The sequence below is a fragment of the Emys orbicularis genome, chromosome 17 (assembly GCF_028017835.1).
Source record: "Emys orbicularis isolate rEmyOrb1 chromosome 17, rEmyOrb1.hap1, whole genome shotgun sequence".
Lineage (NCBI taxonomy): Eukaryota > Metazoa > Chordata > Testudines > Emydidae > Emys > Emys orbicularis.
Window position 1 is genome coordinate 12,264,263 of NC_088699.1, and position 17,911 is coordinate 12,282,173.

The window sequence follows — 17,911 nt, forward strand, 5'->3', positions numbered from 1 at the left end:
TGAATTGCACAGCAGGCACAATAATCACCAGCAGTGTACATGCTGTAACACAGAGCTGCTTTAAAAAATGTAATTTCGAGCTAAACAATCAATGTCACCTTTAGATCTGCCCATCCGATTACAGGTAGGAACTCAATAGACAAATCTGAAAAGTCGTATGCTCCCCTGCCTGTTAAACTTGGGGTAAGCTGAAAAATACTGTATCCCAGAGGTTTTGCAGTGAAGACAGCCTAAAACAATTGGCCAATCACCACAGCCCCAAGCAAATAAAACTGCTCCAAGGACAATAAAGCAGTGAATCTGCTGAATCTATAAACCATTAGTGATCAGATGTAGATCACTGTAGCAAGCTTTTTACTGTATGTTCTGAGAGCATTTTTTGTTGGTACCTGTTAGTCAGAAGAGAGGCATCAGATAGAGATTGAGCACCAACCACCCATCTTCATTACTTGCTTTTCCTTGCCCCTAGAGCAGCAGCAGCAGAGAGCCAAATTCATCACTGGGATAAGCAGCCATGACTCCACTAAAGTCTGTGGAGCCATGCATGCTGATGCTAGTAGTCAGTTTAGTGCAGGGAGCTAGTTTCTGCCCTGCTTTGCAGCCTGTGTGATTTCAGTCTGGTTGCAGAGGGTGGAAGAGAGGGACACAGGGCAAAGACAGAACACTTAACCATTTAAAGTGCTGTGTGTTAGAGGACTTGTGACATTACTCAGAAAAAGACATTTGTAAACCTAAAAACTATTAAGTGTTGCTCTTGGGGATCTTACATTGAGCTTTTATATCCAAATGACCTGGCACCAAGGAGACACTGAGCAAAGGACATAAATAAAACAGTTACCTTAAGTACCCGATCCTAACTAGTGTGAGCTTGCAAAACATTTAGTGTCTTAATTTTAACTTCAACACTCCAGTTTAATTTAAGAGAAACAAAGTTAATGTGAAATGCTATTAGATCTCTCAGGAAATGTGAAGCTAAATTTTTGCATGTAGACTGATTACAAGTGTAATACAAAAGAGCAGGTAACTTTGGCATTCCTCCCACAGAATAAAATACAGAAATGTACCTAAGGTGCTCCACTGGTAGAGCTAATTTGCTGCTTTCTTGGGTAGGAATCACCCATCGGAACCTCTCATAGCTCTCTGGGGTCTTCAAATAATGCAGGTTTCCTTTTTCCGTCTACTGCCTCATGGTCGTTTCCCCCATAGCATTTCTTGTACATACTATGTCTCAATAACCAATAGGCTCATTTGAGCCTGCATCTGGCCTACATTCAAGATGGAGAAGACTTGAAAAATGGGTAACTTTATTTAAACTCTCCCAGGCTCAGGAACACCACCTCTTTAAGGATTAAAAACTGGTTTATGAGCACTTACAACCTTAATAAAGATGGGGAAACATGCCTGTTAGGACCCAATCCTGAAAAGTTTGAGTAGTTCCTCTGAATTCAGCTCAGTAGGAGTTATCACGGAGTAAGAATTTGCAGGATCTGGCTCTTTGCTTCTATCCTAAAATGACTACACAATTTACCTCTGTGAGCTGAGACCATCTCAATGGAATTTTTTGATAATTAGAAAATGAGTACTTTTAACAGGCAGCTGCAATTTCATAGCATCTAGTTTCTATGAAGCTTAAATGTGGGTATTTTAAATACAGGAAGATTTGTTTTAACAGAAACGGCACCTACACTTTCATAGCATATCGTTTCTTTAAACAGCAGTGACAAGGAGAAAATTACCCATATAAAACCAGTTATGATTTTATCACTCATTTTCATCCATCGTAAAATTCTGGAGACACTACAGAAGAGGGGTTGCTTTAGCTTACCCATGTAGGATCCAGGTCTTGTATCAAAAGGGTCAAACCCATCTTGTTGCTTGAAGCAATTCAAACATTTGTACAGTCACCAAACTCCATGAAAAATGTGTGATCTTTGTATATAGCAACACTATCAGTGCTTCAGACTGCGGTAAAGAGACTTTTTTTTTTTTATCAATCAAGTGTTTGATTTGGTTCATAAGTAGATTTCTCCAGTGTGTATTTTAAGTCTAGCTACCTGACTTATAAGATGTATAGATCAGAACTTGAGCTGATGCACATTCATCAACACCATAAGCCAAAGGAAATTTTCTTGGGCTTAAGGCACCCAAAGAGTTTGCCTTCCACATTCCACTCCACCTGCACTTCCCTTCTGTGTATAACACTTTCTCAGGAGTATAGCAGCAATTGATACAGCCACTAGGGTTTTAAAATGTAAGCCTTCTCTTTCACTCATTTTACCTGCTTATGCTTTTTTTAAGGTGCTACTAATTAGCTGATGTCACTCCTTTTAGCACATTCCCTTGAGTAAAATCAGCCTGTTACAGCTTTTCTCTTATTGCACATTTTATAATGTGTCTTGTAAAAAAAAATAATAAGACATATTTTGCAGTTTTGATGTTAAGCACTTGCGATTAGTTTTAGATCTGGATTTAAAGTTTTATAATAGGTATGTTAAGAGGAACAAACAAAGTTCCCTACTTGGTTTAAGAAGGCAGATTCCAGAGCAAGGAAGCCTCTGGTTATGTGTCCCACCTCATGCCTACAGGTTGATTGGCCGGCACCCAAGACTTACACCTCAATGCTTCCTAAGGCGCAGACTCAAATTTATGGACCCCACCTCGAACCCAGGCTATGGGGGGCAGGTGCCTGTCGTGATCTTTGTCTGATTCAGGCTGGCTCTGGGCACGCTCTGGTTTGGGGTTTGACGAAGGTGGGTCAGGCTGCTGCACAGACATAGTCCTGCGAAGGTGAGTCCGTTTCCGCAGAAACTCGGGCTGGGAGTGCAGGCCAAAGCTTCCTTTCCTCAAGATCATCCGGGAGTTGTTCTTCTTGGGCCGTGAATGGAGACTGAACTCCAGCAAGGCTAAGTGCGCCGCGTAACCTTCACTGAGGAACTGGAGCGGAGGAGGGAAAGAGAAAAACATTCTGCATTAATGATCCACCTGAGCAATCTGACAGACCCCCCAGCAAACACTGCTCTTGGGTGGTGGTGAAGCATTCAGCATGCGCTGCTCTCATGCCCGCTAACGCACAGGTATTGCGTATTGACTAGGCACAGCCTCCTTTCTGGAGCGATGTTTCCAACTTCAGGGTAACTAGTTAAGTCATGGCCATGAGAGGCCAGACTCTCCGAGATGGAGGGAACAAAATGGCTTTTCTACCACTCGCATTTATCTCCTCATACTTTGGTTGTAGAGCTCTACTGTAATGAGGGCGGGATCCTGCTCCTCTCTGGGATCTGTCCTTTCATACTAACGCACAAGAAGGGCCCAAATGGGTAACATTCTTTCCCCATGAGTTCAGCAGCAGAGTTGCATGAGAATCAGAGCAAGGATAAAAAGAAAGCTCTAGAGAGGTGGAAAATTAGAGCTAAGTCCCCTCCCCTCCTTTAGAGTAACTATACTCCTGATCAAAACACATGGATGACTAATTTTGGACCACTCTGGCAGAAGATGCTAATACTTAAGACATTATAGCTGTGCATCTTAACTTGCTCCATACATTCTACATGCAGCTGTCAAGCAACCTGCACTCCTTAGATGCTAAAAGCCTTTTGCTGTTCATTCCTGCATGAAAATGCCCTCTTTAAGACTTATGCTGTCCTGGCCACACACAAGATTTATGTTCACTCTTCATCTCCTGTGCATGTCCCAAAAGACACTGACTCTTTAGCAAGAGTTACATACCTGACATTGAGTCTGGTATTTCTTTGTCGGACGTCCAACTATGTAGATCTGGGAAGGCGACAGACCCAAAACATTGTACACGGAAATATCCTTCATTGAGCCATATGCAGCACAAATTTTGATGTAGCACTGAAAGAACCAAGGCAAATATTGTTTTAATTGCACACGCTCTGAATGACTGACCCACAAATCTTACAGCAGGCATTTTCTTTGTGATGAAGCTCCAGATAAACTGATGTTACTGACCCAAATTTATAAACTTGCCCTTGTTAAAAAGAAACATCAGACATCTTGCCAGTAAAAGTGGCAAGATGACTGCATTTTTAAGTAATTGCTGGGATTAGTTTGAAAACCAACAGGCGTTGGGTGCTTAACTCCCACAGGCCTTTTAGAATATCTCTCCCTTTATTTCTAGATGCTGAACAAGAATTGCAATAAAAATGTTTCCATTTGAAAGGTCCATAGGAGCAGGGGATACTTGGGAATTTTGATCTTCAGAGGTGCTAAATATCCACAATTTATAGGAGTGAAAATGAGCCACATTTTCCCCATTGGATGTGAATCCAAACCATAAACATGACTGACCAGGTTCTCAAAAGCAACATAACCCTAGTCTGTACCCATATCTGCTCCCCACTGAGAAACCAGCATCATTTCCTGTAGCAACTATGATCCTTAAAGATCTCCAACCTTGCTTTGGGGGATTTTATGTGCTCACAGCACAAGGAATGGAATTTCAATACTGTTAGCAAATGGAAGGGTGCAGCCATGATCAGACATGTTGACTGGATTCTCTTAAATCAGGACAATAGCTTGGCTACACACATTTGACCTTGTACTGTTCATAGCTACTAGATTTATTTATATGCATCATCAAAATGATTAGCCTTGATCCAAGACCCTCAGAAGGCAGAGCAGCCTTCTTTGCACCTGAATGCTAGGAAGGAAACCAAGATACAGCAAAATACCTTGTAATGGACAATGGTCTTTTCCTTCCAAGGGGAAGAGACCCTCCCCTTTGACAATGACAATAGAGATCTGATTTTCCAGCAACTGATCATTCGATTTCAATACGTACACAAGAGCCTCTATTACCTCTTGCATTAGATTCCGGAGGAAAATCGTCTTTTGTCGTAGTGGGTCATGAACAAGCCCATCCGAGAAGAAAATCATCCCTTGAGGAAAGTTGTGCTGAGATAACCAGGAGACCACTCTCTGCTTTTGCATATCAGGACGGCCAGTGATATAGATGATCAGGTATCCCAGATCCTGCCAGTGGCTGTTAGAAGCAAAAGCAGCATGGGAGAGTGGAAAGTGGGGGAGAAGTCACCATCCATTTTAATCTTAATGAACATCTTTGCTGAACATGGGGACAATGTAAGAAAAGCCAGGCCTATTCTCTCAATAGGTAAAAGGCTAGCTGGGATGGGGTCAGGCTTCTGATTTTAATAGCTAACATCCTGGTGTGTACATGCAATAATTTGTATGCCTCAAGAGAAATGGGGAAGAGCAATAAGACAGACTTGTGCAAATACTATTGTATAAAACACCAGGGATATTTCCAAATGTATTTTATCTTAAATATTCTGCACCCTGTGGATTCAGTCCTGCTGTCCTTGAAATGGATGGAAATTTTGCCTTTGACTTCAACAAGAGCAGAATCACAGCCTGGGAAACTGAGATGCTCATCACTCCATTTTCAGGAGGGTTCAAGGGGCACTGAGTTTAAAATGATAGACCCCAATTCTTTCACCAGTGCAGCATTAACTGACTTCTTAAGTGAAGGAATTAGGTGGTTCTTAAAACTGATTCTCATAGTGCTTTACATCCGGAAGGTACAGCATGCCTCGGGATTAAAATTCATTATAGCATAAAATCCTTCAATATCTCACCAGCCTTTTTGATAATCAGAGTAATAAATGGAAAAATTATCCATTGACTCCATACACTTTTAGGCCATGTTTCCCAGAGGCAGCCTTTTAACTTTGGTGCAATTTAGTGTGGAAATCATGAAATTAAACATCTATAAAATGTGTAAATATCTGTGCGAATCAGGTATAGCTGGATGTCTGAATGATACAAAAATGTATCTGCAAAGAATTATGGGCCTTAAAATCCATAACATTTGTGAACAATCTATTATTTCTCGCTTCCAGTTTGATCCCCTTTGTTAAGAAGGGATGAGGCAGGGACTCCAAAAACACCACTGTGTACGTGTCCCTTACCGGACAACGTCGACTGCCCCAGCTCGGACTTTGGGGTCACTACCCATGATTGAGACACTCGCTGCAAAGGAGCCATCAATGCTAAACACCACACACTCCATTCCCGGGGGAAGCACAGTCAAGTAACTCAGTGCATTGCTCTGGTCGCCCCTGGAGAAGAAAAGCAAAGCATCAGAACTCAAACTCTGTGAATTACAATGAAATCCAGAAATGAGGTCTGTCTGGGACAAGGCATTCAAGGCTCCACAAGCCAAACGGGACTCAACTATCCGGTTTCCACTTTAAACCAGAAAGTAAAGATGTTGGGACCCTTTAAGAAGCTAATTTTCCAAGTCCACTGGGCTAAAACAGTGAGATTTGCATAAATCCAATTAAAGCATTTCAAGACAACAACAAAAATCACTGACAATACAATAAAGTCCTGGAGGGTTTGTCCTTTTTTGCAACTGAGAAATAAAAATTAGCCCTGGGTTTTTTAAAGCAGCCTAAAAATACCAGGCATCCACAATTATATGGAAAAAAGCGATGTGTACTTCTCTGACTGTGCATGTTTGCAAAAAGTCAACCTCACTATGTAACAGCAATGGACAGGAATTGACCATCCCTCTGTCCCTGTTTATTGTGCTGAAAATGCTGGCCCAGAAGAGTCTAACAAATTCACAAAAGGGGAGGAATTCGAACACTAGGTGCCTACTTCCGGAGCTCTGGCATCTGCAAGCTTCTACTCATTGAGTATTCTTTCACTGGAGCACAGCTCTTAGCACACCTGCAAAAGGGAGGTGCAGAGATTCCACAACTCCCTCACCTTTTCCTGCCATATGAATCATGTTGCTCTGCAGCTCTGACCCAAGCCCTGCCCCCTTTGTCACAGTGAACGTTACAGCTATAGGGGAAATTATATCTGGTGTTACTGGCAACATCTTGCAGGGTGGATTTCTGCTTGGAAATGTGCCTGCATCACGTCAGGTCCAGGCATGATCATTTAAGGGTAAGGAGGAAACAACTGCTTCCATTCTAGCATGAAGCACATTAAACCTGCAATCTAAGACCCAGGGAAGCAGGAGATTGGCTCCTGAGTCAGTTGCAATGTTTTAAACTGCAGACTTCCCAAAATAGACCTTAATTTGTTTTTAAGCAGCCCTATCTTCTCAAATTGATTGCCTGCTATTCTCCAATGGAATTATTACTAATTAAGAAAATATATATGTGGAATTGGAAAGCTGATCTTCCATTTGATTAGCTGCGAGGACACCTTTAGTTCCATTTTTATTTTAGAGGAGATGTTTAGTGGAATCTGCAAGTTATTTCCCAAGTGGGCCTGAAGTTTAACTCTAAAGTGGAGTATTAAATTAAAACTTTATGTCAAAGCATTTAGCAGTTTTCTTACTAAACATAAAAAGCTTTAGAAGCACATCTGCCCCCATCCACACACTTAGACAGATTAATTTTATTTCACACATTTTTCCTCTTTATGCTTGACTCAGCAGAGGGCTTTTCATGAAACTCTTGAGAGCTAGGAGAGAGTCAATTGATTTCACTTCACTGACTTGTTGCTTTAAGGCTGTGTTTTTCAATTTAAAATAAGCCTGACACTGAGTACAGAATTAAAGTGATTCCTTCAGTCAGCCTGACATCAACAGATGAACTGAACTGCAGACTTGGAACATGGCAATACCTTCACTATTCATTTCAAGAGGAGAAACTGGTCACCACCCTGAGGAATGCAGATCATCCTTTACCCCAACCCCACCCACAAGCAGGCTTTGGATTACCCAAGCTACACCTTTGCTAGGGCCTTCAGACGGCACTGATCCCCTGCATTTGCAAGACTAAACACTAGTTAGTGGAGTCCCACTGGCTGTTATTATTTGTATTACTGCAATGTCTATACATTGCAACCGTGATCAGGGCCCCATTGGGCTGGGCATTGTACAGACATATGAAGAGACTCTCACTGCCCCCAAAATGCTTAAAATAAAAATAGGCAAAGCACACAAAGGGTTGGGGAAAGGAAGCACTGGGAAATGGACACAAAGAGATGAAGTGACTTGCCCGAGTTTGCACAGGAAGTCTGTGGCAGAACTACACCGGCCACAAAACCATCCTGTCTCCAGTATCTTATTCAAATCTGCAGTGATGGCTCACGTGATGTGAATGACCATTACGAAGCCCAGGGGAGGCTTTCCTGCAAGTGAGGGCTTTGAAGTATCATAAAGCACTTTGACTAGTTTTACTCCTACAGCTTAGTATATTAATCTTAGCAATTAACCAAGTCTGCCTTTGGTCTAGAAAGCAAAATTAACAGGAGACTTGTCCCTCTAAAAGAGCATCATTCCCCTTATGTGCATTAATTAAAACATGTTTTCAGATGGTAGCTAAGGATCACATGTGTAGTTTGTTGCCAGTTATTATTTGTACTGCAGTAGCACGTAGGAGCCCCAGTCATGAACCCCACTGTTCTACATGCTGTACAAAACACAGCAAGGCAGCTATCCCTGCCCCAAGGCGCTTGCAATGTAAGTAACCCCCTTCCCTCTGCTTCCGTCCTCACTCAGAGCCAGGCTAGCTGACTGCCTTGCTCATCTTCAGAACTGCCACCTCGGAGTACAAAAGTTAAAACATCTGTTCAGTGGGGGTTTGCCAAGAGGTCCCACCTCCCAGTGCAGATATCCTGATCATAGCCCCACAGTGAACCCCTTTAACTGATATTTGCCCCCATCCCCTCTGTCTATCCACACAGCAGTACTCATTTCCACAGCTGGAACAGATACGTGACCGAACTCTCAATGCTCTCTCCATCCAGACAAGGGTCATCATTTGGCCCACGTTGTCTAAAAGCATGGGCTCTTTGTCTACATATTGAGCCCATGATGGTGGAATAAACATCTCCAGAGCAATAACTTTGCTCATTGTTGTGGACAAACAAAAAGTGCTTTTGCTCCGTTTGAAGAATGGCACTCATGGTAAATGCAGTTTTCTGTTGGGTTTTTTGTTTGTTTGCTTTTTAATGGCATAACTCTCTTTGTACTAGGGAATCCCACACCTTAATTATCGAACATTGAAATCTGAAAATATTACCTAACCACCATTTTGATGGGATACACGCCAACTCTAAGCCTCTTCTGTTTGGGTACGTTGTAGGATATTCTGCCACTGCTATTGGTGATCTCTGTGTCGAAATACACCCACCTCCCCGAAGAGGGTTCTGTCATAATAAGGATATCAACCTGTAAAAGTACAAACAAACAAAAATCTATTACATGTGTTAGACTACAACACCCATCAGACTCATAGCACATGCCAGACTGGCTCAGACCAGTGATCTAAGTAGTTTACTATCCTGTCTCTGACAAGGGCCAGTACCAAATACCTCAGAGAAAGGTGCAAGAACCCCCACAGTAAATGGTTGTGGGATAATCTGCCCACTGGACAGTTTTCTCATAACCCCTCTATAGTTAGAGGGTGTTTTATGTCCTGAAGCATGAAGATCTATTATTTACCACTTTTTTTAAATTACTGGGCTCAATCTTGCAACATACTGAGTACTATGGACTCCATCTTGCACAGCACTTAAGCACACAATTGCCCCTATTCAAGTCACCAGGGATTACTTCTACACTGAGTGTGCTTAAGTGCTGTGCAGGATTGGGACCAGAGTGCTCAGCATCTTGCAGAATCGAGCCCCTAACTTCGCATATTCCTGTTATCCCTAGAAATGTCCAGTTCTCTTGGCCTGAATGACGCCTTGTGGCAATGAGGTTTGAATACAATTAAATGCTAAAACCCTTTTGAAAGCTTACAACAGAAGTGTTACCAAAATCTACCAATGCATTTCCCCCCCCTCCCTCCCCCTGCCCCCCTCCAGCTGCTTTTAGACTTCAGTGTGAAGTCATAGTTCTCATATAGACACACAGCAGGATGTTTCTAAGTCCTGAAACTTTCTATTGCTCACACTGTTCATTTTGTACCCTAAGTGGATTCTGTATCTGAATCTTTCAAGTACCCCCTTAGCACAAGGAAGGAATGGGGAAAACATGAGAAAGTTTTGATAACAATAAAGTGAGAAGAATCATTTCTCTATGGACAATTTTCAAAGGAGTAGTGGATCTATAAAGAAAGAAGAGATGTATTTTCTTTAGTGAATTACAGCTTGAACTTTATTTTATTCAACCATTCAGTTCTTCCCTTTTTCTTTTATAAAGATGGGGAAAAAAATCTTCTGTGGTGTCAAAGTAAAAAGCAATTTCACAGAAAAAGCAAACACACAAACTCTTTGGTTCGCACTCTCAAACAAGTCTCCTCAATCATATCCATTCCACAGCAAGGACTTTATGGTAGGAACATAAAATGCTACTGATTGCTATGTCTATTCACCGTGCCTCAGTTTCCCCATATAACATGGAGAGAACGATGCTTGCCCTCCTTTGCAAAGTGCTTTGAGATCCTTAAATGAAAGGCGTGATGTACAAGTGCAGAGTTGTACTTTTTCATTGTGAGATTTGACAGCCCCCCCGAATTAGAACGTTAACTACACTTGCATGAGTGAAAATTCCACAGCCCAAATGAATTCTTCAGGGGAGTCGGAATGACAAACACTTCTTTTGCACCATTAAAGGCACGAGAGACTAAGGACCTTTACTAACGACAGAATTTTATTACATCCTAACGCAAGCTTTGCTTTCCCCATTGCTGAAATGCAGCCCTTTCTGAGGCATGAATGCAGCAGCAAGGCAGACCACAGGCACACACAACAATGTGGGGGTGGGAAGTGTTGTCAAAGGACAAAGCCCCAGGCTCATTAAAGCCCTTACGGGGGGGAAAAAATCCGTAAAATAATAAACACTGGTGTAAGTTGGCACAGCTCTGCCAAAGTCAAGAGGCTGATTTACACTGGCTGAGAATCTGGCCCAGCTTTCACATGGAACAGCTGGGGACTCTGTTTCTAAAGTTTTCATTTGAACATGCAACACAGGGCTTAGATGCTATGGTGGCATAAATTAAATGCTTAGGCCCTGATTCAGCAAAGCACTTGAACATGTGCTTAAAAGAGCTCTGCTGAATTAGAGCGTTGGATACCATGGGGATGGGCACTCTAGGAACCCCCAGCTTCGACAGAACAGACATGGAACTCCACTTATCTTCCTCGGAACTGGGGTTAAATTGACCTTAATAGGATTGCATGTCGAATCAAGGCATTTCATGGCTGAAATCCTGGAGTCTCCCTTGCAGGAGAAAATAATGGGATTTGGGGTTACATTTAACAGAAGGGCAAACTCCAACATTACCCAAAAATAGAGTTATATGTTGTGTGGCCAGTCTGAAACTATTTATGTTACAGTGCACCTCCCCATAGAACACCGAGCATGCAGAAAAATGCATAATGAAAGAGACACTGGAAACAAATAAAATATTAATAAAGCATGTAAAATGCCTTTGAAACATCCAAATTAAGCATCTGACTGTGATCAGAACAGCATTTGGTTTAACTGCACTACCTTCTCCCTCACTCATCATCCCTGCATGAGTTTGTTTCCGTACACATCTTTATAGCTTAATAAGTAATGTCTCTCCAAGTTAGTCTTTTTATGTCCTTCTCCCACCACTGTATTTTGTGTTATACCAGAGACATACATTTAAATGGCAGTAGTGGGTCTGCAGTCTGAAAGAGGAATAAACTGGGATACGTTTTCAATCTAGTTAGTTTCATGCTTGTACCTGTTAGAAGCCAAATGTGTTCACTGTTACTGAGATGACAGAAAGTCGATGGGAATACAAATGAGCAGTCTGTAGAAATCCTAAATGGACTCTTTTGAAGAATTCCCTTGGAAAATGGAATATACATGTAAGCTACAGCACTGTGCCTGACAGGAACAAAGAAATTCTTGCCCTTTTCAAGCATCTCAACACCAGGGTGAGGTCAGTAACTATTCATCCCCATTTTACAGATGGGGAAACTGAGGCACGGAGCAGTCACATGACTTGCCCCCAAGGTGGCATGGCACTGCGCCAAGTTTAGAATCTTGGTCTCCCAGTTCTGTGCTCTAACTGGGACGCCTCCCCTTACTAGCATCCAACACTGACTCCTTTAGTGTATTTTTACACAAGAGGCTGAAAGCAATCATAGCTCAAACAGAATTTTTTGCTTACTGATGAGAGCAACCTAAAGTGAAGCTAACTACATCCGACTCCCAAATCATGCATAAAGTGATGCTTATGGAGTGCTCAAATCAGCACAGGATCCAGCTAATTTAAGAGTTGTCGTCCTCCCACAGCTACTTCTCGTGCCTCTATAATCAAAATCAGTATGGATTTCAAGTGACCTTCTTGTATCCTCTGCGGACACAGTGTGCTTTGTTCTCTTGCATTGCTAGCAGAACAACCCCAACTCCTGAGTTCGGTGCAGGAAGCAGGGGCAGATCAAACACTTAGGCCAGACTAACTGCTGCTGCAAAAGTGCACCAGGGAGGGGGAGTAGATGGCACAGAGAGCAGACAGCGTGCCAGTGATTCAGTTCTCGAAGCACAAGCAAGGGGACCTCAGGCATTCCACACATGAAAGGGGCCGGAGCCAGCGTCTCACCCTCCCAGCACAGCCAGTGGCACTAACGGAACACATGCCGCATCATTTTAAAGCATAGATTATTTGCTGCTCCTGAAAATGCTACCTGCCTGCCTCAGCACTGAGCAGGCAAAATGCCACCTGGGCGGCGCACATCCCCCACCTGGAAACATGCGTGTGAGTGCAAATGCCACAATCTAGTCCTTCAACCGCTCGAAAGGCAGGGTGGTCCAATGGATGGGACTCAGGAGACCTGCATTCCATTCCTGGCTCTAACTGACTTGCTATGTAGTGCTGGGCAAGTCACTTCACTTCTCTGCTTCCTTTTCCCTCCCACCCCGTCACCGTCTTGCCTATTTAGACTTTTAAGATCCTTGGGACATGGACTCACTCTCTCTGTTTGTACAATTGTACCTAGCACAATGGGGCCCCTGTCTTACTTGGGGCTCTAGACGCTACTGTAATATAAATAAAAAATGATGTGGAGGGGGGTTACTTCATGAGCGGGCGGGAGGTGTAGTCTTCTTGAATGCATAACTGAAGCCTTTTAATACAAAGCAAATATACTATGAGACTGCATTGTTCACTCATAACCAGATAGGTTCAAAATATCAATTAATTCTACATTTGAGGAATGTTATGCATAAGTAGTAATCAAGTTCTGGAGCAACATAACTAATGTGCTTCTCATAATGCCAGTACTGATGCCCGCTCCCACCTTCCTATTCATCACTGTACCAAAAGATATATATATATATATATATATATATATATATATATATATATATATATATATATATATATATATATATATATATATATATATATATATATAAAATGTGATCAGAATAAAGAGTGGTTGAAAATCTAATAAAAGGGCTATGATAAACATCTGCAATAAAGTTTGAGCAAATCTGTGATCTTATCCCCTATGTCATCTCAAGTAATAGGGCTGTTTCAGAGTTCTTACAAACCAAGACACCAGATTGAAACAACGATCTTAACTAAATGTAACCTCACCCCACTTTGATAATTAAATTTATATTGGCACAGGAAAGGCTGAATTCTGCAATGAGATCATAGCAGCAGCACATTCTTAGGAATTGTAGAGCAGAACAACAAAGCACTGTTTATGACAGAAATACTGTTATATGCACTCTACTGGGTTTGGAGTCAACATAAGGAGGCAAATTCATCCCCTGCTGTAGCTTAATTGATTTCAATGGAGTTACTCCCAGAATAAATTTAGTCAACTTCCACCATGTCACTCAACCAAGAGTTCTCTATGGCTGCATTAGGAAAAGCCATGCAATTTTTGCCTTTGACAGTAATTCAGTTGTGGGGGACTTTGCTATTACATTAAAGGCAGAGGTGCAACGAGGTTCCCTAAGCTGCGTTTCCAAATGCAGTGGAATGGGGAACAAACCTGCTTTGAAAAGCCATTGGCGCGTGCGCACACAATTTTCTTTTGGAAATGTACCTGCAATCTGCCACCATCCCAGACAATAAAGATTGTTGTATTGAGGGGGTTGGACTACAGGATCTGCACACCTCTTGAAATTAAATGGCCCATTTTAATAGTTTACTCTCCAGACATTTCACCTTTAACGAGCACTATATTAACCAAAGTTCACTATGCAACCAAGGAACCAGTCCAACAATGGCAGCAGAAATTCAGGCTTCCTCCTGCTACCCCTGCAATGGTCCTAATTTCTGAGGGGACAACCTTTTGATATGGATATCTGGCACCAAGCAAGCCTTAGCCTGTCTGCTAGGTTTTCAAGAAGGTGGCCAATGGTGCTTTTGAATTATATAGGGTGAGAATCCAAATATTTACAAGGGAAAAGTGCATCAGAAATGCTACCAAAGGGGAGAGTGACAGTGACTAAATTAAATAGTCCTGGTACATGCAGTGAGTGCCCCCCAACTTCACTACAGTTATGTGACTGCCAGCATTCTATACACATTTGTCACAGCCAGGCTACGGGAACCAAGGTACCTGTAAGCACAGAGGTTCTTAGCCTTTTCCATACCAGGATCCCCACCACCTTCCCATGTCGCAATTTGAGAAAGGAAAGGCAGTAGGACAGCTGGTTGTGACCCTCACGTTGAAAACTGCTGCTGTGGCCAATTCTCTATCCAAGGTCACATGAAATAATGGCTGTTTCAGAGTACTGGAACTCCAAGCAAGACTTCTTTTGCACTGAAGTAAGAGTCTCACTGTGCCATGAGGAAGTCATAATACAGACTGATTAGGGCTTATGCCTGATAATTAGTCCCGGTTGGCTTCTTTAGCTCACTTTCCCCAGTTTAGCACGTGTGGTGCCAGGGATTGTACTGCATCAGGTAAAGGAAAAAAAAAAATCTGCCCCACGTCTACATTCCATGAAACAAAGAAGGGGCATGTATTTCCTGGTAGCTGAGATGTGTTAAATAGCAGTGAGAGCACAACGCAAGCTTCCTTTATGTAGACCAGTTATTAAGAGTGATTATTTAACTGCAGATGGTTTCAAAAGCAAGATGCCCGAGGTTAGAGTGCAAGCAGTAGATTGTGCTCAGAACCCATTATTTCATTCCTAGCCTGTGATTACATTCAGCTCGGCTGTGTCACGACCCTGCCAGCAATGACAGGGCTAGGGATGCTATCTGTTGCTTTTCAATAATTCAGCTACCACCACCACCACCATTTTCCTCTGACAAAACAGTGATAGTTATGCCATCACCTATTGTAAATGAAGGCTGATAACTCATTTAAGGAAACAACTGCAAGTCATTCTTTTAAGGCTATGTTCATGGTATTAAACCACACATCTAGAGGGGACACATTTTTGTTTATACAAGCTGATGGTATAAGTGTAGCAATGTCGGACCTTGTCATTATTTTCGGTTACAGACATTTGTTACTAAATAAAACTGCACTGATCATGAAATCTAAATATGACTCTACTGAAGCACAAAAAGATTCACCATTACAGTTTGCAATGAATCTGTGCCTATGTAATAAAATAACAACAAGCACTAGTATAATGTTTTTCATCTGCAGAACTCAAAACTCTATGCAAAGGTATCAGGATAAGCATCTCTATCTCCATGTCACAGATGAGAAAACTGAGACACGGAGAGGCGAATTGTTTTACTTTACTCAAAATCACATAAAAAGTCTGTGGCTCAGCTGGGTACAGAACCCTGGTCTCCTGACACCCAGGCAAGCGGCTTGTCCACTGCACTGCTATATGCCTCACTGCGAAATTCACTTCCTGGTCAACAGCGGGGATACACTGGTAGCTTGAGAACTTCTGTCCAAAATGCACAGCCCTGCCACTTGAGCTAAAAGAGAATCTACAATAGGCTGGGTAGTATTGTATTCTCTGCGTATCAGTCACTAATGGGCATCACACAGGTCAGTGGGCCTGACGTTCTACCCCAAAAGTGGGCTGGGTGGTTCACCGATCCTGCAACAAGCGCAATGATGTCCAGTGACACCAATGGAGCTCTGCCCCTCCAGTGCTCACTGCATGATCAGACCATACACACTCACTGGTTTATTGTAGCTTAACGCTTGGCTTTATTAGCCTTAAACACTTCTATTGTATGAGACTTTTGGAGCAGCAATGGCCCCAGCTGTGTCACATTATTACTCTGGTGCTAAAATTCATCTTCAGGCTTCCTAGTTTAAGAGAAAACAATGATGCGACTACCCCAGAGTCCCAATTCCTTTATCCAAATGTCTCATCTGGGGGATATACATTTTTCTCCCATGATTTGCCGCTGCTACAGAATTCTCTCTTTTAATTCTTGTTCAGGAAGTTAATTCTGTCTCCAGTAGGTGGTGTGATAGGATGGAATGCTTAGTAATCACTTCACAGCTGACGCTCAGCATCCACCCGTTCAGATGGCCAGGAGCACATAAGAAAGGTGATGGGTAGAAAAAGTCAGATATCAGAAGGGTTGTTTCAGCACGTTTGCCAGGGTGACAGGAGATACTAAACATAGTCCCCATCACTGTGGAGTCATCTATGGTGATATAGACAGTTAAGTGTGCTCAACACATGTCACCACTAACATTAATTTGGGGGAAATGATCCACAGAAGCTCTAGCTTTACCTTTTCACCCGTTAAAGCGACCATATCCAGGGGGCCATACATAAACCGCCCAACCAGTATCTGAGGACCATCTTCGGCTGCAATGACGTCGTTTGCTCTGTGATTGGCAGTTACATTCTGAAATGAAAGCAAAAGGTTAGTATTTCCATGTTGTTATGCCTTTGATAGGCTTTGTATTAGGTTGTTTGTATTATATTAGTGCCTACGCCCCATCAAGGTCAGAGACAACAGATGCTCATACTAAGAGGTAGTCTCTGTCCCAAAGAGATTGATTATAATCTAAATAGATGAGGCAGACAAAGGGCGGGAAGAAGGGAATATTATCCCCATTTTACAGATGGGGAACGGAGGCACAGAGAGATCAAGATTGGGATTTTTCAAAAACACATGAATTACTTAGGAGGAGCCCAAGTCCCATTGAGAAAATCAGCAGGACGTGTGCTCTTCTTAAGTGGCTTAGGATGGCATTTTCAAAAGCACCTAAGGAAATTGTTCAAGGTCACACAAGGAATCTGGCAGAGCCCATCTCTCCTGAATCTCAGTGCAGTACCTGAATCACATGGCCACCCTTTCTCTCCAATGTTCTAGTATTGTTTATTAGTATTATAATAGTACCCCAAGGCCTCAGCATGCTGGGTGCTGAACAGATCCAGACAACTCTGTATTTAAACAAACATTAACACTACTCCCTGGGGTTAAAATTCTGCCCTGGCCCTTACAGAAGGCTAGGACAAAGCACATGAACGCTTAGGCCTTTGCTCTTGGAGAGGAGACTCAAACCCAGCTGTCACAATTCCCAATTCTCCTGGATCTCACCATTGGATCCCACTGCCCTAATAGCAAGATTATGATTGAGGACTAGAAATCACAATCCCCGTGTTGTCTGGTTTAATAGCACCGGAGAGGGATAGTTCTGTGCCTTAGCCACACAAGTAAGGAGTCAGGACGTTCAGGTTCTATTCTCAACTCTGCCAAGTACGCACTGGTCACTTTACCTTTTGGTTCTCTCCCTCTGAAAAGCAGGGCAGATGACCTACCTCACACTGTGTTGGAGAGCTCTGACTTGTGAATCTCTGTGTTTCTGAGAATTAAGAAGCTAAGCAAGGGCAAAATGTTATGTAACCAATATCCACTATTCACCTAAAGATGCTTTGAGTTTACAGATCAACCTATTGTGCTTGGAATAATGTTGCTTTAATTTTAACACCATTTTTGTTGTTTTATAGCACTTAAGGTTGTTTTTTTTGTTGAAGCCTCAGAATTCTGTTCTTTTAGTTCTCACTTCTATACGTTCACTG

General features: G+C 42.4%; 1 protein-coding gene across 1 annotated transcript in view; it reads right to left on the reverse strand.

Annotated features, from left to right (window-relative positions):
• Positions 1-2,625: 2,625 nt before the first annotated feature.
• PITPNM3 (PITPNM family member 3) overlaps positions 2,626-17,911 on the reverse strand; it is a 240,367-nt gene continuing 225,081 nt past the window's right edge. The window contains exons 15-20 of the mRNA XM_065418512.1: positions 16,614-16,730; positions 9,030-9,178; positions 5,952-6,101; positions 4,822-5,005; positions 3,727-3,855; positions 2,626-2,934 (exon numbers count right to left, since the gene is read on the reverse strand). Of these exons, the coding sequence (XP_065274584.1) occupies positions 2,626-2,934; positions 3,727-3,855; positions 4,822-5,005; positions 5,952-6,101; positions 9,030-9,178; positions 16,614-16,730 (1,038 nt within the window). The remainder of the gene's footprint in view (positions 2,935-3,726; positions 3,856-4,821; positions 5,006-5,951; positions 6,102-9,029; positions 9,179-16,613; positions 16,731-17,911) is intronic.